Below are 25,972 nucleotides of genomic sequence, written 5' to 3' on the forward strand. Positions count from 1 at the left end.
AACAGTAGTGAATATTCATAACTTTTTTCATACATGCAGTTAAACACACTGTTCTGGGTGTGGTGTTATTGAGTACAGCCAGGTGCCCACCCTTCTGAAACTCACAACCCAGTGCTGGGGTTGTGAAACCTTTTTCTAAAAAGCAGTGTGCACTTTGTGGTTGGGGGACCCAATTCCAGCTCCTCTGCCACTTGGATAAGTTGGTTTCTGTCTCACTTTGGTCACCTGTCAAGGAGGGATAGTACCTCCTAGGATTGAGAGAATGCATGTTTGTGTGCACAGGTGAAAATTAAAGCCTCAAAAATAGACACATGGGACAAAGGTACCTACAGATTGTAGCATTTATGTATGTATGTATTACTACTACTTAAAAAAAATGTTTGTTTATACTGGCGCCTGGATGACTCAGTTGGTTAAACATCCGTCTCTTGGTTTCAGCCCAGGTCATGATCTCACAGTTCGTGAGATTGAGCCCCACGTCGGCTCTGCTGACAGCATGGAGCCTGCTTGGGATTCTCTGTGTCTCTCTTTGCCCCTCCCCCACTCATTCTCTCCCCTCACCTCTCAAATCCATAAACTTAAAAAATAAAATAAAACTTTTATTCATTTTGAGAGAGAATCCCAAGCAGGCTCTGTGCTGGCAGCAGAGCCCAATGGCAGGGCTCAAACTCACACCACAAGATCATGACCTGAGTCAAAACCAAGAGTCAGACACTTAACCAACTGAGCCACCTAGGTGCCCCACTACTTTTTAAAGTAATCTCTATCCCCAATGTGGGGCTTGACTCACTACCCCGAGTTCAAGAGTCACATGCTCTACCAACTGAGCCAGCCAGACACCCCTGGCCTATTTTTAAGCCTCTGCCAAAACATACCAAAGCCTACACATACCATAATGTGGGTTTTTCTGAACTTCACACCCAGATCACCAGTCCTCAAGTCACTATAAAGGCCTATATCAGCACCCAAAGCAACCTTCGTGCACCCTCCCAGGCACTTCTAACTTGGGTAGCCGCTGTCCTGAGTTGTAGCTGCTTAGAGGAATTTTGTCTGTGTGCTTGGTACAAAGGGCATCATGCAGCATATACTCTTACACAACATTTTGCACATATGTTAGCAGAGATCCCTGGTCCTTTAAATAACCTATGCTCTGGCAGGAAACCCCAATATTAATTGGTAGGTAAGAGAGCAGTGTGTGTGTGGGGGGGGGGGGGAGGTGTACAAAAATAAGTACAAACCTTCAGTGTGCCCCCCTGTCTGGGCCCACTTTCCCCCCATCATCTCTGACTTCAGTGTAGAAGTCTAGGTTTATACAGCTCTAGCAAGTCGAACTAGACGATGGTCTCAGAGGCTGAGGAACCCAAGGCCCAAGATTCAGCAATAACTTCCCACATGGTCCTTGAAGAGGGAAGCTGAGCCTGGGTTCCGGCCAGGGATCCACTAGATCTAGCGGCTCTTCCACAGGGTGCTTCTCCCTGGGCCTGGTCCCAGGCCTCATAGCTCCACTCCCGCCAGCCCTCACCTCCCACACCGTGGACCTCCCCAACCCAGGCCCCACATAGCACTGCCAAGGGTGCCCACTGCCCTTTTGCCCTTCGCCACAGAAAGGCTTCCAGTTCTTCACCTTTTGTGCCTAGAGCTGAATCCAAGACATGGAGGTCGGGCAGAAGCAGAGTTCAACAGAGCTGGGAGCCCCGAGGTGGGGCAGTCAGGTGGGACCTCAGCTTTCCTCAGCCTCCACCACTACCAGAAGAGAGAGACGAGCTCTACAGTTTGTACACCAATTTATTTGCGAGGAACACCTGGGGACTTGAGGCTAGAGAGGCCCATGGTGGGAGAAGGGGCAAAGCAAGGCCAAGAAGCAGCTGAGAGATGGGAGGAGAGAAGAGTAAAGCCATCAAACCGTGAGGACTTGAAGGGAAAACTCAGAGAATTCTGGAGAGGGGACCTGGGGGAGGGGCTGAGTGGGAAGAGGGGTGTTGGGTGTCAACTAGGAGGCCAATAGGGCCGGTAAAAGGGACTAGAAGTTGTTCTGGCTCTGCCACCCAGATGGAAATCAGGAAGGTGGATGGCAACTAGCAGGGTTTTATTCTAAAAGTCTCTGCGGAAGTTCTAAGGAATATAGAACACTCTGTTCTGAGGGTTATTGCAGAACTCCAGGAAGCAACATCGAGAAAATATCCAGAAGCCAAACAGTGGAGAAGAGCGGGTATACGAACAATCACTCATCTGCTCCTTGCGGCGGCAGTCACTCACCATGATGTCAGAACCACTGCCTGGGGAAGGATGGCAGCAACCAGTGATACAGACATCTCAGGTCCCAGGCACAATCCCAGACTCTTCCATCCCCTCCCTCCACATGGACTTACCATCACTGATCCCACACCCTTCCCTGACCCCCCCCAAATGCCAAGATTCCTGGAACTGGACAGGGGCAGGAATGCCAGGGAGTCACCAGCTATGGATCCCGTGAAAGGTTGGTGGGAAAGAGCCATTCAAAATAAAGTGATGCGGGGCACCTGGGTGGCTCAGTTGGTTAAGCATCCGACTTTGGCTCAGGCCATGGTCTCACAGTTTGTGAGTTCAAGCCCTGCATCTGGCGCTGTGCTGACAGCTCAGAGCCTGGAGCCTGTTTCAGATTCTGTATCTCCCTCTCTCTGCCCCTCTCCCACTTGTGCTCTCTCTGTCTCTCTCTCTCAAAAATAAATAAATATTAAAAAAATTTTTTTTTAAATACAGTGATGGTTGGAGGGGGCTGAGTTGGGTCTTGCTGGGGGAGAACCAGCACTTCAGCTGGGACCATATAAAAAAAAGTTGGGAGATGTATTGGAGGTCAGATTGCAAAGAAAAGGTGTTTGTCATCATTTTATGGAACAAAAGAGAAGAAGGTATCTCTTGCTATTGTATATATATTAGAGGGGGAAAAAAATGTGTTCACAGGGACATTCATTCCTGCCCTGCTTGAGAGAGGAAAAAATTAGAAGCAACCTACAGATCCGTCAATAATGGGATTGTCAAACTCTGCTATGCCCGTGCCATGGAGAACCATGCAGCAGGTCAGAAGAACAGGGAAGCTGTTTACTAACTGATAATGGAAACTTAAAATTCCCATGACTGTTCATTTTAAAAAACCAAGTGCAGGGTGCCAGGGTGGCTGAGTCAGTTGAGCATCTGACGCTTGATTTTGGCTCAGATCGTGATCCTGGGGTCATGGGATTGAGGCCCACGTTGGTCTCTGCTGAGCGTGGGGCCTACTTAGGATTCTCCCTCTCTCTCTCTCTCTCTCTCCCCCCGCCCCCCACCGTCTTCCTCCCTCACTCCCTCTGTCTCTACCTCTCTCTCTCAAAAATAAATAAATAGATGATAGATAGATAGATAGATAGATAGAGGCACCTGGGTGGCTCAGTCAGTTAAGCATCTGACTTCAGCTCCGGCCATGATCTCGTGGTTTGTGAGTTCAAGCCCTGCATTGGGCTCTGTGCTGACAGCTCAGAGCCTGGAACCTGCTTCAGATTCTCTCTCTCTCTCTGTCTCTCTCTCCGCCCCCCCCCCAAATAAACATTTTTAAAAGTTTTTAATTAATAAAAATGTATAAAAAGCAAGTGCACACCAGTGTTTACAGTGGTATGCTACTGTTTATGGAGGAAAGAAAAAGAGGTGAAACAACATATTTGCATAGAGTGAGATGTACACAAAAGATCACAGAAAGGATATCAAGAATGTGGAAAGATGTGGGGCATCTGGCTCGCTCAGTCAGTAGAGCATGTGACTCTTGATCTCAGGGTTGTAAGTTCGAGCCCCACGTTTGGTGTAGGGATTACTTAAAAATGAAAAAAAATCTTTAGGAAAAAAAGAGAATAGGAAGATTAGTTTTGTGTTGTTTGTGCATGAGAGCTGGGTGGCTTGTGCCAGGAGTGGGAGGGAGACTTCTCTTTGATGCGGTTGAGTACTCTGATATTGAACCAAAAGCATAATAAAAGGACTTGAATTTTAATTTGAAGGCAAGTTTATGCAGTGGTTGTTAAGAGCACCATCTCCGGAATCACCACAAATTGTGGTTCAGCTTCTAGGAGAGTTGGGCAAGATTTTGACCTTTCTGGGTGTCTGTTTCCTCATCGGTAAAATGGGGATAACAATAATTAAAAACCTGTCTGAGAGGGTGGTAAGTGCTTAGAACAGTGCTGGCACATAATGTGTTCTGTGTTTGTTAAAAAGAGCGGAGGAGGGGCCCCCAGCTGCTCAGTCAGTAGAGCATAGGACTCCTTGATCTAGGGGTTGTGAGTTCAAGCCCCATGTTGGGCATTGAGCCCACTAAAAAAAGCAGGGGTGGAGGGCGGGGAGTGAGGGATCGTGTGGAAGAGCAGGCATGAGAAACAGGGACTGCAGTTTCAGGAAGTTGAAACTGAGGTGGAGCTGTCCAGAGGGCAATTTCACATGACAATTTGGCCTAACATTCACATTCATAAGGAAGCAGAGCAAATCCTCTGGGGAGAGTGAAGTGGGAAGACAGCTAATGCCTAAATTTTGGTGAACGTGAACCATTAGGGGTCTCCCTGAACAGAGAGAAGGCAGCCTGAGGAGAAGCCGGGGGATCTAGTGATCACAAGCCTCCCCCACAAGGCCGGGTGCTGTAAGAAACGCATACGCCATGGGGCGCCTGGGTGGCTCAGTCGGTTGGGCGTCTGACTTCAGCTCAGGTCATGATCTCATGGTCCGTGAGTTCGAGCCCCGCGTCGGGCTCTGTGCGGACAGCTCAGAGCCTGGAACCTGCTTCGGATTTTGTGTCTCCCTCTCTCTCTGCCCCTCTCCTGCCCTGCTCTGTCTCTCTGTCTCAAAAATAAATAAAAACATTAAAAAAAAGAAACGTGGACACCAGCCAGCCCCATGAGGGAACAGGAGGGGTGGAAGTGGAGACAGAGAATGGCTCTGGAGGTGAGGAAGGAGAGAGCATGACGAGCACTATCTAGGTAGGGGTTGTAGGAACCAGACTGTGGGGTACAGCTGAGAGATGCAGCTCAGGAATGGGTCGGGCCAAGGACAAGCAGCTCACTGTTCTTTATGAGCAGAGTCATGCAGCTGCTGCCAGGAGGGGCAAGGCAGATGTCAGATCCCAGAAGGCATCCCAACTCCTTGGTCTCCAAGAGGCATCGATAGCAGCGCAGATATTTGGAGAACTGAGCTGGATGAGGGGGTTCCGGATTGACAGGATCAAAATTACCTAGAACACAGAGCAACACTGACTCCAACCCCACCTAATTTCCAGGCTGGTCAAGCCCATTCTTCCCTCCCCAGCTTCCCATCTCAGAAAACCATGAAATCACCCGTTCTTTAAAACCATCTGGCTTAATCCTCTATCAGAGGCTTTCGTCAGTTTTAAAACCTCCATTCTCTGCTCTTATACCTCCTGAAATAAGGAACTCATTAAGGAATTCATTTACTCATTCAACATGTATTTTGAGGTACTACCATGTGCCCAGCACTCAGCAAGCTCCTAAGTTCAAAGACTAAGCAGAGGCAGTTAATTCCAGCCTGGGCAGTTCTGTGAGGACAGTTCTTCTGGGACTTGGTTTCACAGTCTCCCCACCCCTATGGACCCCCTTTTGAATATGCTTTCTTAATCTGTAATGTTCAGTGAAAACAAGAGTGCATCACCACAGGACAAGAGGAATCTATGCTTTGTGTGGACAGGAGACTTCAAGTGGCCCCCCATCACATTATTTGGTGGTCTAATCACTGGAAAGACCCATATTAAACTTTGTCCACCAAAGCCTTCCCCACCTACGTCTATATATGCTCCCTCTTCCTCTTGTTCCAGGCCCAGATCACATGTCAGTGAGTCCCCAGACCCAGCAGAACACTTAGTGGGAGGCAGATACTGAACAAAGACTTTGAATCCTGTTTCTATATAGACGGTGTTTTGCAGCCATGTTGAGGAGGTTATCAGGCTAGATTCAGACTTGTTCTACTGGGTGGATCCCAGTTCTGTTATCTGGCATGTTCTCGGAATCCTCCCTATTCTGTACTGCCCCAGATTTAAATGGAGTCCTTTCAGTATCTGCATTTAGGTCACTGCTGTTGAGACAGCCCTGGGGTAATAACTAGAGATCTCCCTCAGAGTGAACAGCAGTCCATTACCAGTCCCTAGGCATTATCTCACCAAGTCCATCCATCCCATCTTTCCCTCTGCTTGGTTTTACCTGAGCATCCTGGGCAGATGTGCCCAGACACCTGGTATCTGTGGGTCTCTCTATCCAGCAGACCAGGAGACCCTTCTGACCCCTTAGAGCCACTTACCAAACACCAAGCTCCTCATGACCAGCACTATTAAAAGGACCATGTACAGGGCTTGGGAGGTGCTATGAAGGCCCATGGGCTCCATACTCCGGCTACCTGCAGGGCCTGCTGCCTACTAGCCTCCAGTTGGGGCTTATATTGGTGAAAGAGAAGTTGGCCAAGAGGAAAGAGAGAGGCAACACCCATTTGGGGTGGAGATCAGTCCCAGAACAGCCAGAGAAACAGAGTGTCCTCACCCACGGCCACTCTAAGACCTAACATCCTGGCTTGGGGACAGGACCCAGACAAAAGGGGAATGAGAGGGAAACTTTTTTTTTCATATTTATTCTACAGAAGTTTACTGAATCACTGTATCAGGTGTTGGGGATACAACATTACACAAAATCCCTGCCCCCACAGAGTTGTCTAGTGGGGGAGACAACAAACAATGATGGGGGGATGGAGGGGGAAGGATGAGTACTTCCCGGGAGCACCTGGGCAGTCCTGAGCACTGACCAAAGGAGCAACAAGATCAGAGTTCTGTTTGTAAAAGATTGCCGAGGCCGGGAAACCAGTTAGGAAGCTATTCCTGAGTCCCGTCACAAGATGGCGGCCTGGTCTGGCAGAAGAGAGGCAAGGAAAAGACGAATGAATCTGACATTTATTTAGAAGGAAGACTGGACAGATTTGCAGTTAGACTGAATATGGAAAGAGGAAAAGTGGGGGATAGGCTTGCCCAAGGAGGTGATTGGTGGTACCATTTTTCAAGATGGGAACAACGTGGAACTGTCAGAAATCTAGAAGCGAGGACACCTGAGTCCCGACTGACCTATTCAGCCCAGTGGCCCCTGTGGGTTCCAGGTAACTAGCCAGCACCTTTCCTTACGCCCCCTTTTACCCCACCCCGCCTAAGCTCCGCTGCAGGTCAGTAACTCTGATCTCCGGCGCCCACAAGGCTCCGGCGCCGGGCTCTCGCTCTCCGAGCCTGACTGCACTTCAGGGCTCCCAGGAGGAAGCGGGGGCGGCCCTCTGGCCACTCTCAGTTCTCTGCCGGGGGGGGGGCGGGGGGGGGAAGGGGGCGGGGGGGGCTGGCTGGCAATGAAACCTGGGAAAACATGCCTGGCGTCAGACCTAGCCTTCCGCCCCTAACAGACGCCCAGAGCACCACGCGGCTTCCCCGGAAGGAGGCGCTGTGGCACCACCAACCCACCGGGCCGGAGGCTAACGCCGCAACCAAAGAGCGGAGGTGGGCGTCCCAGGAGCCCCGCCCACGTCCTTTGCTGGGGGCCGCCTTTACCGGGGGGTTCGCCCGCTGAGCTCCTTCAAGCGAGCAGCTCAGCACGCACCTCGCCAGGTCAGGATCTCTGAGAGACTCAGGGTTTTCCCTTTAAGGGTCGGGGGTGCTGTAGTTAGAGCTCGGCGTACAGGAGCGAACCACCTGCTCCAGTTTCTGGTCTGGAGGTTTGGGGTGCGGCCCTGAGGGAGGGCTCCCTGCTTACAGTCCCAGACCATCCGAGAATCATTTGGCCTCGGGGCGCTGATGGGGAAGATGGGAAGAAATGGATTCAGATTTGAGTCAAGAAAGACGGACAGGAAAGAAGGAATACGAAAGGAAAACGCACGCCACTGCGTGCCCAAGAGCCTTGGGATAAATGAAATCAGACAATTGTATTATTGAAAAGTCGGAGTAATGAAGATTTGGGGAGGAGCGCCTGGCACCTGCATAAATGTCTGCTGAATGAACGACAGAGTGGTAGACAGAATCAGAGATCGGAGGCTCCTCTTGAAGCGAACGGGGCAGAAAGGAGTTAGAAGGGAATTTCACAGCGTCCTCTGAACCCGGCCTGCGGATAGCCGGAGGGAAGATAGGGGCGGTATTTCGAGGCCGGGTTCGGTGCGAGCTAGGAGAGTGGTTCCACGGAAGGGGCGTGGCCTCAGGGCCATTAATCCAGTCCCAGTTTCATTTTGCTACTCCTCAGTCTAAACGGCTGGGCGCGGCCAGTGCGCCTGCCGAGCCTGGTGAGTTCGTTGCCGCGGTGATGGGCTTGGTGGAGGCTTTCCAGGGGTGAAGAGGCGGGGCGCTGCTGTAGTCGCCATGGTGATAGCAGCCGAGGACAGTTTCTGCGCGGAGTGCCTTGGGGACGCGGGATACCGGTGGGGGTAAGCAGCCGAGTGACGAAACAAAGGAGGTGGGGCCTGAGGAGAGAATGCTACAGTCAGGGCTATGGGCGGGGCAAACAAGGGGGCGGGGAGCCAAGTTCTGTTCGCTGAGCAGCTAGACCAGGCGGTCTGGAGTGGAACTAGACAGCAGCGATCTTTAACCCGCATATAAATGAATGAAAGAAAAAAAAAAAAAAAAAAAAAAAAGACTTGGTTCCTGAGGGAGTTGGGATGGCTTGTTGGATGGATGAATGAACGGATAAGTACCTGGCCCTCACTCACTTGTGACAGCTGGGAGGGAAACACCTGACCCTCTCGGGGGAGTCGAGCAAATCCTCAGCCCAATCACCAAGCCCTGAGCCTACTCCCGCAACTCACACTGAAAGCAGCGCAGGGCGAGCCCGGGCCCAGCCCAGGGCCCACCTCTCCCTCCCAGGTTTCCTGCCCAGGTGTTAATCCTTCTTTGTCCCAGCCTCCATCCTCTCTCCCCGTGTACCCAGCTCCTCGGAGGCGCCTGGGCGTCCAGACCTTGCCTGGTGCCCAATAAGGCAAGGTCCAGAGTTCCAGCAGATGTGGGGTCTGCATCTCGGCTGTTCTTCTCCTGGGACTGTTCTTCTCCTGGGACTGTGGTGTGTGGTGGTGGTTCTAAAAACAAAGAGCTGATGTGAGCTTTATCACGTGGGGAGTAATCTAAGGAGGTAGACTGAGGCCCCTGGGGTTCGGTGGTCCAGAATTCAAATGTTAAGCCTCCCCTCTCCCCACCCACTTCAGTTATCTGAGGGCTCTTCATGGCATCCACTGTTCTTTATGCCGGAAGAAGGGGAAGGGGGAGGGGATGGTAGAGGTCAGTCAACAGAGTCCCTAGTGGCCTTGGCCAGGAAGGGGGAGTCCTTTGTCTCCAGGGTGTGGGAGGTGGGGCTAAGTGCCCCCTATTTGCATTCAAGGAGGTTGTTACCTTAACTGAACAGACTTGTTTTCCAGGAGGCTAACTGTCCTGGTGGATCCTGGAAGGTGAGGTTCAGAACCATCCAGCTGGACCTACAGCTTCATGCTCCACACTCCCCACCCTGTTTGCCCCCTGGGATGGGACAGAGGAACAGAGTGCCAGTATCAACTCTCCAGTGTTTGCTAAAGGTGGAGCATTCTGGAGCTGTGGCCACCTCTTCTCTTTTGACCCCAATTATCAGGTATATCACCTGACAAGTCTCAGATCACCCTTCCAGTGGAGACTCAGTATGCCCCCACTGAAGGAGCTGGTGAGCTGGTGAGGGCAGACAGCCTCTGCCCAGAGACTGAGGAGGAGCTTCATGCCCTGGGGTTCCAGGAGACACTGATATTAGCCAGAAGCTATCTAGGATATCAGAACATTGTTGCTTGCCCACGTTGAGCTTGTTCAAAACAGAGGGCCAAGGAGGGTAACCCTGGGAGCGTTTCAGCTAAAAGAGGTTTCCCAAGAAGAAGGTGGCCAGGCAACAAACTGACAGGTGGGAGGAAAACTCATTCTGTTCCATGAAGTCTGAGGATTGGAAATAGGACAGAAGTTACAGGAAGCCAATTTCCTTGGGTTCACCTTAGGGATTTTCTTCTAATAGCGTCCAGAAAGGTGAAGTGTGGCTCTGGGAAGCCTCAGTCCCTGGCAGGCCCTGTCACTGAACTGCAACAGATGCGTGAAAACGACAAAGGCACGGTGAAGAGGTGTGTAGGGTTTGCCGCAGAAGACATGGGGAGTGGGCTGTTCCTCACTCCCCCTTGGAACAGCAAGAGCTGAGTAAGGAAAACTGGTGATACTTAAGGTGAAGCCATGCAGGTTGGAGCTGGAAATCTGTAGAAGAGCCAAGTAGGGGAAATCAGGTACTAGAAAACACTTTGTAAGTGAAAGCTCTGGAGCTCTTAGCAAAGAGGGGGCAACCGTGAGCTCCTACAGTGGCTGCAGGGTTATGCAGGAAGGACTGGGGCGCAGGCTGGGGAGGCTGTACGTGTGATACTACTAGACACACTAGCCAGTGGGGAGGCTTGGGGACCCACTGCATGAGGATAGCTCAGTTGGGGGCTGGAGGCCTGGGAGAACAGCAGGGATGGGGAGGGTTAAGTTGGCCGGCTGGAGTCAGGTTCCCCAAAGCCCGGCTCTTTGCAGCTTCAGCTGTCACCACTACCGGCCCCAAGCTCCTGGACACTTGGAAAGTCACACAATTAGCCAGCCTGTAGAAAAAATACCTTTTTATTAATTATTGGGAATAATCCATTCACTGAATGCGGGGTATATGTTGGGGAAGGTTAGGTACTGCCAGATGGATGAGGGGAAACGTGCAATAGGGCAGTGAGAAGGGGGACAGCCCCCCACTTTCCACAAACTATAAATAGCAACGTGAACACAGAGAATCACAAATAAGAAGAGCCTTCCTCATGTCTCCTCCTATCCCACTCTTTCAGAACGAGTCCCACTGTGGTCCCTAGAGGTGCCAGGGCATCTGGAAGTTCGGGGCCGGGAGCGGGGTGCAGTGCGTGGCCTCGAAGTTGTGCAGATACTTCTGAGCCTGAAGGAAGAGGGCAGGACAGGTGGGGTGCAGAGCACCGCAGTATACAGCACCCCCAAACACCTCCACAGCCTCTGAAACCACCTCCCACACCCTACAAGCTGCCACTTCCAATGCTTACATGGTATCCCCTGTCTCCAAGCCCCCTGGCCATCCCGGCACCCCTTTCCTGCCCGCCACCCCTCAGCTCACCAGAAACAAGGCCAGCTGCCGCCTTCCGTCTGCACTCATGTCCTCCCCTGTGGAGAAGAGCCGCTCACACATGAGCCATACATCTGGGTATTCATCCCCCTTCCTGGCTTCTTCCCAACACCCCCTCCTGCCACAGGACGTCCTTACCCACACTCCAGGGGAAGTCAGGCCCGTGCTCTGCCTGGTAGGAGCGGAGGACGGACAGGCACCAGTCCTCCTCCACCTCCCAACGGCTATAAATCGAGGCTGCTCAGGGAGAGAAAGGAGGGCTTGTCAGTGACCTGGCCTGGCCAGGCCCCCACCCAAAGGCCTCACCGCATCCCCCTGCACCTTCCTCCAGCTGTGAGGAGGCTTCCAGCCACTGCCTCACCACTCGAAGACCCTCCTCTGCCATTACACGGGGATACCTACAGAGGGAGCACCAGGACGAGAGGTCAGGACCCAATTCTCTTCACTCCTCATCCCTAAACCCTCTTCCCTCCCTCCCTTGCCACGCCAGTGTCAGTAAACACATGCACACACACGCGCACGCACACACACACACTCCCGCTTACCGATACTGTAGGAGCTTCAGCAGGAGGTCATTGCCTCGGTTGGACATGATGTCCTCAGGAACCCTGGGGGTGAGAACAGTGTACACTGGAGGGGCTGGAGGTTGGGGAGGAAGGGTCTGGATACCTAGGTTTCTGGTGGGCAGAGGTGGGAAGGGCAACTTCCTAGCTACATCTGGAATCTAGGAGGGCAGAGGCTCCCAGGCACTCACGTGGTGGTGATGATCTCATCCTTGGTTCTGCGGATCAGCAACACAGGGCCCTGGTACCTTCAGAGGACAGTGTGGTGCTCAGAGGGAGAGGACGAGTGGCCACCCCACCCTTGCACTGGCTGCAGCCTAACCCCCTACTATAGCAGGGCCCCACAGGCTAGCCCTTCACTCAGGGGTGAGAAAATATTTAAGAACAGGCATGGCCCACATTCTGGCCTTACTGGGAGATCTGCTTGAATACCCAGCAAAGCCTGTACAGTGGGGAAGTGGGGAAGGGAGTTACACGCCAGTTACTGGCCTGCCCTCACCTGCACAGCTGTTCTGCGTTGTTCAGATTGAGATGCTGCCTCACGGTCCTGGTCACAAGGCCCCCTAGAGTGGGATCAGAGTGACGGGATGGCAGAGACAAAGCCCTTGCACAACATATAGTTCCCCACTGTTCACAAAGAAAACTAAGGCCCCAGACAGGGGAGCCCTCCTGCTTTTCATCCCGTTGGGTGACCCACTCCCCACCTACATAAAAAGGAACCATCTCCAGTTAGAATAGTTCCCAGTTCCAGCCCACCCCTTCCCTGGAAAGGCAGGCCTGGGAGCTGCACTCACTCCAGCTATCTGGCATAACCTTCAAGGCCAAGGGCACCAAGTCATCAAAGGAGGCATCCAGGATCACAGCACTAATGTCTGGGTAGGACATGGCTGCCCATGTGGCTGGTACCAGAACAAGGAAGAAAGGTGAGGACTGAGGAGCTCCTGCCCACCACCCCACCTTTGTCCCAGTGACCCTACAGGCTGACACCACCATCTCTACTAGGTTAGCCCCAGGTCCCCCTTAACCCCTCACTTCACTTGGCCAGGGCACTGTATGGAGAAGACGGAGAGAGAATATCAAAGTGCATCGAAGACCACGTGCAGAGGAAAACTTCACTTCCCTGATCTCCCCCCTCCAGGACCCTGGTCTGCTTCTTTTCATAATGGGCATAAGGTAGAAGGAAATGTGAACGTATACAAATAGGATAGGATACCATCTTCCAGACACACGCAGATATCCCTCCTCCGTCCTCTCCTCCCTTAAGCCTCTACCCCACTGCTGGGCTCTCAGGGCATTTCCCTACTGCTCTTTGAGGGGGGTGGGGGTGGCATAATTTGCCCAGGGAGGGGGGTAGGCTGGTACCAGTGAAGCCACCGATGGACCAGGCATAGATGATGATGTCCTGGGGCTGGAAGCCCAGGCGGTGGATGGCAAACTGGACCACCACATCCATGGCATTGGCCTCATTCTGAGGAAATGGCACCCCCTGCAGGAAGAAGGGCAAACGTAGGAGTGGGTTAGCACCAGAGGCTGGTTCATGGGCCACTTGCACGCTTCCAGCACAGAGCTACCCTACAAGAGACAGAGGGTGCAGAAGAGAAGGGTGGCGAGAGGGCCCGCACTCTCCAGAAATGCCACTTCTCACTGTGGGGTGGCGTCATGGTTCCCTGTCCTTGGCACCCAGGTGACAGATGAGTGAGAGCCACCAGAGAAATATACACCCCTTTTCCTAATTCCAGTGGCTGACCAGAGGGAGACAGACCATAACCATAAATTCAGGAAAAGAAAGGGATTTCAGAGAGTGTCTCACCGTGCTTCCAGCAAAGCCTGGATGATTCCAGCCCAGGACAGAATATCCAGCTGCAACATAGGAGGAGGAGGAGGGGCTATGACCTTGTGGCCCACACCTCCCCCACCTCCAGCCCCGGGGGAAAGACCAACACAACATGGGAGCTCTAAACAACCCCAAATTTAGAGATGAGTAACTCCAAGCTTTCTCAGAATGGGGAGATGACACCAGAGGTTCTGAGGCAGCAGAAGGGAGAGATGTGATTATGTCATGGGGACAGAATGAAGGCCATAATGTTAGGGACACAGCCCACAGGGAGGGAATGTAAGGTTGGCAAAGCGAATGGGGAGTAAACTTTCCCCCCAAATGTGAGAATTTCAAACCTCACTCAGACAAGGTGATCTGGCCCAGGGAAGTTATACTGGTGTGGGAAGGTGGGGACATTCCATTCCAAAGGGCAGAGACGAGTATTGTGCCCTGGGCCTACCTTCCAGAGGTGTAGAAATGCAGCCCACCTCATAGAAGCCCGCGTTCCCCTCACAGCAGATCACCTACGGAAGGAAGCAGGAAGGAGGGCTGGGAAGGAGCCAAGCTGGGACTGAAAATCCCCTGTGTGGCAGGACGTGGGAGCTTTACAGGGAAGAGGAAAGGGCCTGTCGTCTTCAACGGGAATAGAAACTTCTAATTTTACAAGGTGCATGAGAGGCAGAGTGGATGCAAAAGCTTAGCAAACTGAGGAAGACGAACTGCTCGACCACTCAGCAGTGTCGTTTTCCTTGGAAGACCACTGGAGGACAGCTCTCAGAAATGGGGTTATGGATATTTTTTTTCCTTTCTAGTTTTTGGGTCTATTTTTTTCATGACTGTTTCTTTTGTGTGGCATGCCAATCACTTTCCATCTCTGGGCCCCAGACTTAGAGTCAGATAAACTTTAATTTCATGGGGCCACGAGCCCAAACTCAGAGATGGTGGAGCTTGCATGGATTCTCATAGCAGCTGGGCAGTGCCGGAACCAGGAGTCAGCTCCCTGGACTGCTGACTCAGTGCTCTTTCCATGGCTCCCTCATGGAGGCAGGATATACTGGAGGCCAGGCTACCTGGGTTCAAATCCCAGCTCTCTCACTTACTGTGTGGTCTGGGAAAATTATCCCAGGCTCAGTTTCATCATCTGTAAAATGGGCTCTCCTAAAAATAGTACCTCTTCTGCAGGGTTGTTTTGAGGATTAAATATATGCCTTCTATGTGATAAATGTTGTCTAAGTGGTGACTATTACAAGATTACTTTTTGGTCCTTGAATGTCAACTCCTACTTCATCTATTTCCCTGTGGTAGGGTTTTCCTACGCCAACATGTCTTGAGGGTGGGGTGGGAGATGGGATTATCCCCAGATGTACTTCTTAGGGCTGCTGTAGAACTGAGGTCCCCAGAACCTCTACTGCTCTCCCCGCACCACTTTTGGGCTGGGCTCCCTGCTCCCTCTCACCAGCTTCTGTCCCTGAGGCTCAGCCGTCCCCCGCCGGTCCACAAACATGGTGTCGATCTCGTTGCCATCGCAGGCCAGCAGCTTTGCCCGGCGCCCGTTGCACTGAGTGGGGGAGATGTTGTGAGGGGCAGGAGGTCACATCCCTGGTAGGGGGAGAAGGACCATCGGGGGTGGGGTGGGGGCAGGGGGCCTCACCTCTTCCACCAGCCGGGCCTGGCCCTGCAGCAGCATGGGCATGAGGGCCTTCTGGAGCAGGTACACTGAGCCTGGATATAGCATCCGGCGCCCCAGAGTGTGCGCCACCAAGTAGCTGTGGGGAACATGGGGTTAACGAACCCTTGACCTCAGTAGGACCCAGGAATCATCCTAGCCCTAGCACTCAGAGACTCTGGGGCCTGCTTCACCCCTGACCTTTACAGTTTTGTTTCTTGACCTTTACAGCTTTGTTCTCCTCTTTCAGGACATAATGAAGTAATATATGTACCAGGCTGGTGTTCTTCAAAATTTTTTTTACTACAACCTTTATAATATGCACATTTTATATTGTGGCCCAGTACACACATCTATATTTATAATATTGAAAATTTTAGGAGATAATATTTTCTATATGCGATAAGTAATTCTTATTAATTAAGAGAGAGGGAGATACAGAATCGGAAGTAGGCTCCAGTCCGGGAGCTGTCAGGACAGAGCCTAATGCGGGGCTGGAACTCACAGACCGCGAGATCATGACCTGAGCCGAAGTCGGCCGCTTAACCGACTGAGCCACCCAGGTGCCCCTATTCTTTTTAATTTTTAAATGTTTATTTATTTATTTAGAGAGAGTGCGTGCACAGGTGGGGGAAAGAGAGAGAGAGAGAGGCAGAGACAGAGAGAGAGAGAGAGAGAGACAGGGAGAGAGAGAATCGCAAGCAGGCGATTCTCCACTGAGTGTGGAGCCTGACACGGGGCTTGATCTCACGACTGTGAGATCATGACCTGAGCCGAAATCAAGAGTCAGATACTCAGCCAACTGAGCCACACACGGACCCCAAAGCAAAGTTATTATTAACTATGATTCTGTTAATGTATAAATGCAACTTATTTAAAGGCCCCCTATAATACTTTAAAAAATGACAGCTGTAATTCACTCGATTTCAAGATTCATGAATGGACGGTAGTTTGAAATACACCACACTAGACTGCAGACTCCACCAGGGCAGAGACCTGACTGTTCTGTTCTGCAATATGCCCTATTCTGCCACGTAGCAGGTGGCTAGAGCCTGACAAAGAGGGGCTTAATAAATATTTACTGAACAAATGCACTAATCTAGACAGATAAGCTGTGGTAGGTATCTGAAAAAGACAATTAATCATTTCCAGTTAATCCTGAACTAGGATTTGTCCCCAGAAAAAAACAGGTATGTACCACCCTGTCCAGCATCCCCTCAAAACTGCAAATTTGGTTTGTCCCTCTGACCAATCGTCACACAGGCAACACTGATCACTAAATCCATCCCTTTCCTTGGTATCTTGGAACTGCCTCCCAGCCCCCAACAATAGAAAATTACCACAGCATCTGCTCTACTGTAAGGGAGGAAGGCTTACTGTTGTCACTTCTGACATCATCAGTAGCCACAACTTGGGCTTTGCTGTCAAGTACCCAGGCAAAGTAGTAACCCTTCTGAATATGTTACTCTACTTAATATACCAATCCTATAAAGTGCGTTATTCACGGATGCAGAAATTGTAGCTTGCTTAAGGCAGAAGAATCTAGGAGTAGAGAGGCCAGGTCAGGGGCACAGCTGTCACCAGATGCCACTCCAGCTAAGGCTATGTGTCTCCACCACACTCTCAACCTCATTGTTCTCTCTCAGCCTCGTTAGAAGGGCTTTTGTGGGGTGTCTGGCTGGCTTAGTCGGTAAAGCATTTGGCTCTTGCTCTTGGGGTCGTGAGTTCAAGGCCCATGTTGGGTGTAGAGCTTACTTAAATAAATTTTAGCAGCACCTGGGTGTCTCAGTCAGTTAAGCGTCTGTCTTTGGCTCGGGTCATGATCTTGCCATTCGCGGGTTCGAGCCCCACACTGGGCTCTCTGCTGTAAGCACTGAGCCCACTTTGGGACCTCTGTCTTTTCCTCTCTCTGCCCCTCCCCAGATCTCTTTCTCAAAAATAAATAAACATTTATAAACAAGTAAATTAATTAATTAAAAATAATAATAATAAAATAAAAGAGCTTTTGTGTCAGACAGAATTATTAATATCCCAACCCTTCATTCACCATCTGTGAGACTACACCTCCCTGAGCCTCTTTTCTTCACATATAAATGTAGATTAAAAACCATCACAAATAATACAAAATACATAGCACTAGGCCCAATAAATGGCAGCTATTTTATCCATAGCACCCAGTCCTGGAGTCCTCACCCGATGTCCCCTCCACCCCAGATGGCCTCTCTTCCCTGCTGCTTCTCACCTGGTGATCTGACAAGGCAGCTTCTTGACCCGGTTGAGGAGAGTGTCTGCTGTCCCCCGATGCAGGGGCTCTGGGCGAAGCAGGGCCACGCCCTGGCGGGAAGGGCCCCCTCGAGACTCCTTCCTGAGGATGGAAAGATGTAGGGGAGGTTGGAGTCAGAAGCAGCAAGCTGAGGTCCAGGAATGAGGAGATGGCACTGGAAAGGAGGCCCTGGGGCCCAAGATGGGGATGGAGGTGTGGGACAGGACAGAGCAGGATGGAGTGAAAGAACTGGGGCCTCACCGGCTGCTGGGCTCTTCCCAGTGGAAGTCCACTGGCCAGCTCTTGAAGTCAAAGTTGTAGTTGGCGAGCTGCCTCTGTGGTGGGCAGGGAGAGAAAGAGGAGGGGAGGAAAAGGGAAACTAAGAAATTGGGGCAGGCCCACCTACCCACCCTTGGCACCCTCATCCACAGGACTGGCCCCCACACATCACAGGGAGACAAGTCGAGGTCAACACACTCCTAGTTCATAGAGGGTAAGCTCTGTCACAGTCAGAAAAATCAGGCAAGAGAGGATACCCTATCAGGTATCAAAACTGGCCTGTCTGCTTCCAGAAGAACTACTCAACACTCTGCTTTTCCAAAATATAAAACTGACCCACCCCAAGAAGGGGTGGCTGGAGGTGCTGGTGCTTTTGAGGGAGGAAGTGGGGGCGGGGTCTGTTGGCTGGTCATACCCCTTGCCCCCACCGGGTCCTTTGCATGATGTTGCCCTAGAGGATCAAAATGACTGTCCTAAGGTTGGGTGAGAGGGAACAAGGGAAAGTAATGTCTACAGTGAGTGGTTCCTTTGCATTGGAATCACCTCCTGAACGAAGCCCTCTCTGCTCCATCCTCACAGCCACCTCCCTTCTCTCACCTTCGGCAGCCATGGGCTGGTGATGCCAGCCAGGCTATCGATGCCTCCAGTCACCCCACGAAGTCTGTCCACGTGCTCTCTGAGGGTGGCGGGAGCTGTGTCTGACTCTCTGCTGTACCCCCTCCCTCACCCTGAGAGCTCCCAGTGCTCTATTTTGAGAGCTCTTTTTATTTTCTGTCACAGGAAATTTTTTTGACATTTTCAAAAATAACTTGACTAAGGAAGAACAACAGAAACACTGTACAAAAATGTAAATGGCAAAACAAAACAAAATGGAAGAAAAGCAAATTTCAAGCCGGCTTTGCTCAGACCAGGCCTCAAATCCAGACCCAGCCCCTTCCTTTGCTCTGTGACTCTGCTTGTCACTTAACCTCTTTTTTCCTGTGTCCTCAGAGGTATAATAATGCCACCTCGTGTGGCTATTGTGAGGATTGGGAAGGGCGTACGCAAAATGCCTCAGACAGCGGCGTGGTAGAGCTTCATTACGTAGCTCTGTAAACGGCGGCGTGGAACAACCAGTAACACGATGATGGTAGGGTCACAGCTCTTTGATCCCAGGAATTCCTAACAGGGAAGAGCTTTATAGGGCCCCAAAGCCCCTTCTCAAAGATAATCACACTCCAGCACCAGCTGGGCTGGCACAACTCCAAGGACACTATGCCCTGGCTTTTCTCCCTCCTGGCACCACGCTGTGCTTCTGGGCACAACAGTGGACACACCTGTCCATCTTGACCCATCCCTGAACAAAACTAGCATGGTGTTCAATGCACACAGCCAAAATAAACAACACTTACAGAACCGAGCTGCTGTGACAGAGAGAAGACCCCCTTCTAAGATGTGGAATATTTCCACATCTAGACAATTCTTACAGATGGAGGGGAGAAGGGTGGAGGATTGTTCTAGTGGAACATCCCGTTAGAAGTGGTAGGGAGGAAAATTCTCTGGGTGGACAGTTCACTTGCACAGGGGAGAAGGGCTACAGCAATGTGCAAGCAAAAACCTACTGCCATGGGTGGCAACACAACTCCTCGCCCTGGCAGAAGCTGGTGCCCAGTGCTCTGGAGAGGCAGCTGAGAAAGCTGCTGCCAGGGCACCTGTCTGGCACCTTTCCTGGGACCCCTTACCTTGTTTTCTGCAGATTGGTTCCTATGTGTTGCCTCCAAGATGGTGATGAACTGCCGGTACTGGGGGTTGGTCCAGCGGCCGATGCCTGGTAGAGAGAGGATAGGAGACAGTGTTAGGAAAACTGGGAAGAGCAAGCTGGGTAAATTTCAGGAAGAGGATTGGAGATGGGCATGGAGAAGGCCCTGGAAAGGGAAGTGGGAGGGAAAGGAACAGGTGGCCCAGGGTCTGGGGAAATAGGAGAGTTGAGCTGACCCCCTTCCTCCATATCTAGCAACTGGCTTCAGTGTTCTGCTACCCAGCTTCTTCAGTTTGTTTCTTTATAGGCTGGCAACCCTCAACGTTCCAGAATGTTCACTTTGCTAGTCATGCAACCTTACTGTTGCATGCAACACACCGTCATGCAACCTTACTGTTCATCCTTGTGAACACTGAGTCCCTCTTTTTTTCCCTGCCACCCTTCTTCACTGCTTGCTTTCCATCTCTTTTCTGTATAGTCTAACTCCCTGCCATCTGGCCTCATGGCTCCTGCTCTTGCCCTGTAATCACTTCCTCACTGAATCCGAAGTCTCCTTCCTCCATCCCCACTCTCTTGCAACTATGCCTCTCTACACTATTCCTGTCCCCTGAGACTCCTTCTCTGCTTCCTGGGTCCATCTTTGCCACCTTCTGAATCCTGGACCGCTCCTCCCCTGCCTCCATTCTACTTCCCTCTCTGAAATAAGAGCCATCCTCAACACTACACTCATTCCTCTCTTCACCTGGCCCTTTGGCGATCACATCTGCTCTCCCTTCACTGCCAAGGAGTCTCAAACCCTGACTTCTCTGCTTCCGTTGACCCGACAGGTGTCATGTGCCAGGCACTGTCCTGACATGGGAGATAGCAGGAAACAAGACACACAGGTCCCAGCCCGGAGAGCTAGCACTTTGGCTGGGGGTGGGGTGGGGCTGGAGAAAGACAATAAGCAAGTAAACAAGAACATTTCAGAGAGGATTAAGTGCTATAAAGAAAAGAAAACTAGAATCAACTAGAATGCTATTATTATCAAGGGTAGAGACCCCAGACAATATTAAGAATGAAGGAAGGTGCAGAATGATTTGTATAATGTGATGCCATGTGTCAAAAAGGCAAAAATGAATGGCTATATATGGTTTATGCTTACCATATTTCATAGATTCTAAAATGCATAGTTTTTCACATTTGAAAACTGAAATTGGAATGTATTTTACAATTCCTAACAGCTTAGATTTGATCAAATGAGGTATATCTTTCATAAAAGGATAAAAATGTGGACCAGGAAAGAAACCACACCAAGTGACAATGGTTACCTCTGGGGAAAGAGGAACACAGAAGTGGGGAAGATTCCAACAGGAATGCCAACTCTGAATGCAATGCTTCAGAACTTTATTGACAAAAAGTATGTGAAGCTACATGACAGAATATAAGCATTTCAGTTCATGACACTTTGTTCTCTGGACTTCTCTATATTTAATTTATGTACCCAAATTAAGAATAAATAAAATTTGGGCTGCCTGGGTGGCTCAGTTGGTTAGGCATCCAACTCATGATCTCATAGTTCTTGAGTTCGAGCCCCACATCAGGCTCTCTGCTGTCAGCACAGAGCGCACTTCAAGATCCTTGGTCTCCCTCTCTCTGCCCCTCTCCCACTCATTCTCTCTCTCTCCCTCTCAAAAAAAAAAAAAAAAAACTTAAATAAATATGTAAAATTTAAAAATAAGACAAAACCCACTTTTAGGTGAGGTGGTCAGGGAACGCCTCTCTGATGAGGGAGCCCACCCCAATGGAGATCAGGAGGCAGGACACCGAAGGCAGAAGGTCCCCGCCCCAGGCTGGATATGACTGCAGCCATGCAGCTCCTAGTCTACCACCTCTCTCCAAGCATCCCCTCACCCAGTTTTCTTCACGTGCATCGGCCGAGGGGCAATGATTTGGACTCTCTCTTCATTTTTAAGTTGTGAGATATAACATACGTGTGTCCAATATATATCCAGTTTAAAAAATACGAAGCAAACATTCCTGTGACCATCACCCAAGTCAAGGAAGAGAACAAAGTCACGTCCCTCCAGGAGCCCTCCCCATCCTGTTCCCTCCCTCTCCCAGGTAATCACTCTCCTGACTTTCAAGATAAGCATGCCTGTGTTTTGCCACTTCTGTATGCGTCCCTCTTGAACTTTACATAAGTAGAAACACACTGCATACATCATTTGTTAGTCTTCTTTAAAAAAATTTTTTTTTTAATGTTTATTTATTTTTGACACAGAGAGAGACAGAGCATGAATGGGCTAGGGTCAGAGAGAGAGGGAGACACAGAATCTGAAACAGGCTCCAGGCTCTAAGCTGTCAGCGTAGAGCCGACGCAGGGTTCGAACTCATGGACTGTGAGATCATGACCTGAGCCAAAGTCGGACGTTTAACCGAGTCAGCCACCTAGGTGCCCCTTGGTAGTCTTCTTCTTGCATTCAACATTACAATTGTGAGACTCATCTGTGTTGCTGAGTGTAGCTTCAATTTGTTCATTTGCATTGCTGTATTGTGTTCTGCCCTAGAACTAGAATCCCTGCCATCCTACTATTTGTGGCCATGGACTTGTTTCCAGTTTCGGATTATTACAAACATATATACGGACATATGTGGAATTATTGTAGGGTATATGCATCTCTTCTAGATAGTAGCAAAGTGTTCTGCCAATTAGCTTTTCATACTTACAACCATGCCCTTTAAGAAAAAGATCATGCCTTCAACATTCCCAATTATTCCCCCTCAGGGCCCAACACAAAACTGTATTTGCAGAAGTGACTTCATAAATATTTACCCAGTGAGGGATAGATCCAAACCAGGCTCCCTCTCAACCTACCTCGGAGGCAGGCCACTCCTGCCAGGAGTAGCAGCAGTGTCCCCGCATAGTGAGAAAACGGCACCACTTTGGACAAGCTCAAGTAACCTGGGAGGGGAGAGGCATCACATGAGAAGCTCTCCCCACTGCCCCAACCCCCACCCCGTACCCTCTCTTTGGGACAGCCATGCCCTCTGAGGAAGAAGATGCCTGATGGAAGAGGGAAGCCAAGCCATCCTCTCAGGTCCCCTCTCCTCTTTAGGGGGGGGGGTCAGCTCAGCTGCCAACAACCTGCCCACCACCTTTGAAACCACACTGACCTTTCCTGTATAAGTAGAAGAAGGCGAAGGGAGAGGAGTAATAAGAGATGGACCAGAAGACTGAAGCCTGCAGCAGAGAGATGGGGACAAGCAATCAATACACACACACACACACACACACACACACACACACACACACACACACAGGTCTGCCATTTCCAGGCCTAACCTCTGAGCAAAGTGGATAACCTGAGGGAGATCATATCAAGTACCTATTCTGTGCATGACACAGTAGGTGCTTAATATTTGTTAAAAGGCAACGTATCAGAGCATAACAGAAGCTGGGAAAATTAGGTACGGGTTCTGTTTTCTTCCTCTCATCTCCAGACATAATTTCATCACATTGAAAGGCCAGTTTCTCTTTCTACTCAAGTTAATCAAGCCTTTTCACTCGGCCCACTCAGGACAGCACCTGGCCTGGTCCCCAAGAGATGCACAAACGTCACCATAGGAACCCTGCCAGAGAAAACAGCTGTCTTTGCAGCCAAAGAGGTTAGTTGCCAGGGAGGACAGGTCACTGGGGACCACAGGACTCAGCACCTGCAGATGGTCCCAAAAGTAAGCACAGTTTCCTCAGGGCTCAGGCTGCCCCAGAGAAAAAAAATGCACACACCAAAGGGGACTGCCAAGTATGTGCACTTGACAGCACATCCGTGTGTGTGTTGAAGTCTCTTGCAGAGCCCAGAACATCCCCACCCCCGGGGGCACTGCCTTCTCCCAAGCTGCGGGGGAGAAAATTCGGGAGGGCAAGTGGGTCGGAAAAGATGCAGTAGTCCCAGATGGCAGGGCAGACGTACCAGTGCCAGGATGCTGTCCGCATGCTTCTCCAGGGCACGGGGTTGATAGTACGTATCCTGCCAAAGCAGATGGCTGTGTCAAGGGCCGAGTCCATTGACAAGTCCTTCCCCTTCTCTTTTGAAAGCCCTGATTCGTGTCCTCTGGTTCTAGCCTTCAAAGCTATCCCTCCTGGGACATCCCTGTCTCCCACAGAAGCCCCTCTTCCCACCCCCCACCCCCACTCCAAACCTCATTTCCTATCCCAGACCGTGAGCTGGGATAGGACTTGGGAGCAAAAGTGAAAACATCACTGGATGATTTCTGCTCCCAGTTTCAGATGGGTTGTGGGCATGTGCATATGGGGAGAGGGGTTAGAGCAGCAGAAAGGAAAGGCACCATAACAACTTTAAGAGGGAAAGAACAGAAATAACAGTGGGGTGATTAAAGAAGAGAATGTGGCTGAGGGTGGACGGTTTGTAGAGGACAGTAAACATAATCTGAGACTACCAATAAAAAGGTGGAGACCGTGTAGGGGCACACCCTACCACCACCCTCAGCTTTCACGAATGCAAGGACCCTGGGGTCTCCAAAGTAGGTTGGGCGGTTGGGTGGGGGGCAGCGGGTCCGTGACATATTCAAGTCATGTTGAAATTCAAGGCCACGGTAAAGGGAAGATAAAACAGAACCAGGGAAGCACCTAGCAGGAAGAAATCGAGAGTTTGACGGCAAAATCATCCAGCTCTCGAATCCGCGCAGGGTCTCTTCCAGGACGTAGAGTCAAATGGGACCAGCACGAACCACGACAGACAGGGTGGGGGGCCGCGAGAGGAAAAAGCAAGGAGTGGTAGTCGGAATGAGAAAGCGGTGGCAAACCGCGATAAAGGAGGCAGCCAGTCCGCAGGCGTGACTTTAACCCAGGAAGCACAAAGAGCACTTCGCAGACAACTGGCTTGACAACCAGGCTCCCCCGATTTCCAATAATGGGCGCTTCTGGGGAGCAAAGGCCGCAAAGGGGTTTGGGCCGTACCATGTTTTTGACCAGGGGAGAACTCGACTCACCCAGGAGCTGGAAGGGGGGGTAGTGACTGAAGTTGGAGTCTCGGGGACGCCGGACGGGGCCCTTTCCGAGTCCCTTTCCCGGTAGATTTTGTAGAGCCGGGGGCCTAGGACGCAGCTCAGCAGCTTCGCCATGGCCCCCGCTCGGGCCGCTGCTCTCCCAGCAGCAGGTCCCCCTGCTGGCCCCGCCCTTCCCCGGCCTCTAAGGTATTGCGTGCCCTTGACGTCAGCACGTACCGGCTCCGCCTCGTGCCGAGCGGAGACATTTTCCGCGCTGCCTGAGACGGGCTTCGGGCAATTGGACCTACGGGTAGAGCGATGGTCAGAAATTAGTTGGAGGCGTTTGGAACGCGGAGAGTTACAACCTTATCAGGTGTAGTGCAGTCACTTATTTCTGTCCCTTAATATTGGCAGACTCTCGAGCGAAGTGGGAACGAGAGGCAGGATTAGGAGCACTTGACCAGAGAAACGGAAAAGAAAAGGTGTCTAGGAATACATCAAATCAAAGAAATGCAAGATTTTATGAAAAGAATTACAGAAGTTTTTGAAAGAGGTAAACTGAAGGCTTGAATAAGTGGAGAGCTACGTCGCAGTCATGGATATGGATAGGAGGACTCAGTATTGTTAACGTGTGTGAAATACTGGTTTAAAAAAATAAAGGATACATTATCGTTCTTAAGCGTGGATGAACCTCAAAACCGTAGTACTGACTGGAAAAAAGAAAGCCATAGATTACATACAACCTGACACCCCGTTTCAAAAAGAAAATTTAATGGTCAAGTAAGTGCAAAATAAAGAGCAAATTTGGAATAGTGTAACAGCATAGAGGATCTGTGAAATGGTAATACTGTTATTAAATAGACAGGTTTGTCTTTTCTTTGTACGTTACACCTACATTATATGTAAATTCTTTAGCTTTTTATTGCAGTAAGCATATATACATAAAAGTGCACCATTTGAGTATATCGATGTAATCAGCATCCAGGTAATACCGGGGGCAGGGGGGACATGGATTAAATAGGTGATGGGGATTAAGGCATGCACTTGTTGGGATGAGTACCCTGTGATGCATGGAAATGTTGAATCAGTATATTGTACACCTGAAACTATTATAACACTGTATGTCAACCAACTGGAATTAAAATAAAAAAACATTAAAGTGGCTCCTGGGTGGCTCAGTCAGTTGACCATACAACTTTGGCTCAGGTCATGACCTCACAGTTCACAAGTTCGAGCCCCACATCGGACTCGCTGCTGTCAGTGCAGAGCCAGCTTCTGATTCTCTGTAACCCCCCCACACCCCCCCATCCCTCCCCTGTTCACGTGCTCTCTCTCTTCTCTCAGTAAAAAATAAAAATATAAAAATATATGCCATATATACTACTTTAAAAGTAAATAACTTTTAAAAGTAAATAACACATTAAGAACTATTAGAGCTAGGGTGCCTGGGTGGCTCAGTTGTTAAGCATCTGACTTCAGCTCAGGTCATG

General features: G+C 50.6%; 2 protein-coding genes and 1 long non-coding RNA gene across 4 annotated transcripts; 1 reads left to right on the forward strand and 2 right to left on the reverse strand.

The window, feature by feature from the left end:
* Positions 1 to 2,027: 2,027 nt before the first annotated feature.
* Positions 2,028 to 8,370, reverse strand: LY6G5C (lymphocyte antigen 6 family member G5C). The gene is made up of 4 exons (XM_045500903.1): positions 8,290 to 8,370; positions 6,295 to 6,406; positions 5,051 to 5,218; positions 2,028 to 2,276 (listed from the first exon to the last, which is right to left on the reverse strand). The coding sequence occupies exons 1-4, from the start codon at positions 8,368 to 8,370 to the stop codon at positions 2,113 to 2,115; spliced, it is 525 nt and encodes a 174-aa protein (XP_045356859.1). The 3' UTR covers positions 2,028 to 2,112.
* Positions 8,371 to 10,635: 2,265 nt separating this feature from the next.
* Positions 10,636 to 24,686, reverse strand: ABHD16A (abhydrolase domain containing 16A, phospholipase). Of its 2 annotated transcripts, XM_045497708.1 has the most exons (20): positions 24,486 to 24,686; positions 23,447 to 23,503; positions 22,650 to 22,716; positions 22,351 to 22,437; positions 19,477 to 19,562; positions 17,738 to 17,811; positions 17,456 to 17,578; positions 15,199 to 15,313; positions 15,004 to 15,105; positions 14,008 to 14,071; positions 13,542 to 13,591; positions 13,094 to 13,217; positions 12,526 to 12,630; positions 12,231 to 12,294; positions 11,923 to 11,979; positions 11,714 to 11,776; positions 11,490 to 11,566; positions 11,307 to 11,405; positions 11,160 to 11,206; positions 10,636 to 10,967 (listed from the first exon to the last, which is right to left on the reverse strand). In XM_045497708.1, the coding sequence occupies exons 1-20, from the start codon at positions 24,615 to 24,617 to the stop codon at positions 10,884 to 10,886; spliced, it is 1,677 nt and encodes a 558-aa protein (XP_045353664.1). In that variant the 5' UTR covers positions 24,618 to 24,686; the 3' UTR covers positions 10,636 to 10,883. The 2 variants fall into 2 exon arrangements, with proteins under 2 accessions (XP_045353664.1, XP_045353665.1); XM_045497709.1 differs by lacking the exon at positions 12,526 to 12,630 and having other exon boundaries at positions 24,486 to 24,684.
* On the forward strand, positions 11,401 to 12,957 carry LOC123608144. The gene is made up of 2 exons (XR_006717117.1): positions 11,401 to 11,592; positions 12,777 to 12,957. It is a non-coding gene; the product is annotated as an uncharacterized LOC123608144 (long non-coding RNA).
* Positions 24,687 to 25,972: the final 1,286 nt, after the last annotated feature.

This window comes from Leopardus geoffroyi, chromosome B2 (assembly GCF_018350155.1).
Source record: "Leopardus geoffroyi isolate Oge1 chromosome B2, O.geoffroyi_Oge1_pat1.0, whole genome shotgun sequence".
Taxonomy (NCBI): domain Eukaryota; kingdom Metazoa; phylum Chordata; class Mammalia; order Carnivora; family Felidae; genus Leopardus; species Leopardus geoffroyi.

Bases quoted from the DNA above. Each gene is read 5' to 3' on its own strand.
- LY6G5C (XM_045500903.1), bottom strand. From the start codon at position 8,370: ATGGCGACTACAGCAGCGCCCCGCCTCTTCACCCCTGGAAAGCCTCCA. The intron at 5,219-6,294 runs GTAAGTGGCTCT...TCTGTGTTCTAG, and splicing joins CATGAGGAGCTTGGTGTTTG to GTAATTTTGATCCTGTCAAT. The intron at 2,277-5,050 runs GTGAGCTGCTTG...ATCCTTCCCCAG, and splicing joins GACTCTGCTCATAAAGAACA to GCAGTGGTTCTGACATCATG.
- ABHD16A (XM_045497708.1), bottom strand. From the start codon at position 24,617: ATGGCGAAGCTGCTGAGCTGCGTCCTAGGCCCCCGGCTCTACAAAATC. The intron at 22,438-22,649 runs GTCAGTGTGGTT...CTCCCCTCCCAG, and splicing joins CTTCTACTTATACAGGAAAG to GTTACTTGAGCTTGTCCAAA. The intron at 11,777-11,922 runs GTGAGTGCCTGG...TCTCACCCCCAG, and splicing joins GATGAGATCATCACCACCAC to GGTTCCTGAGGACATCATGT.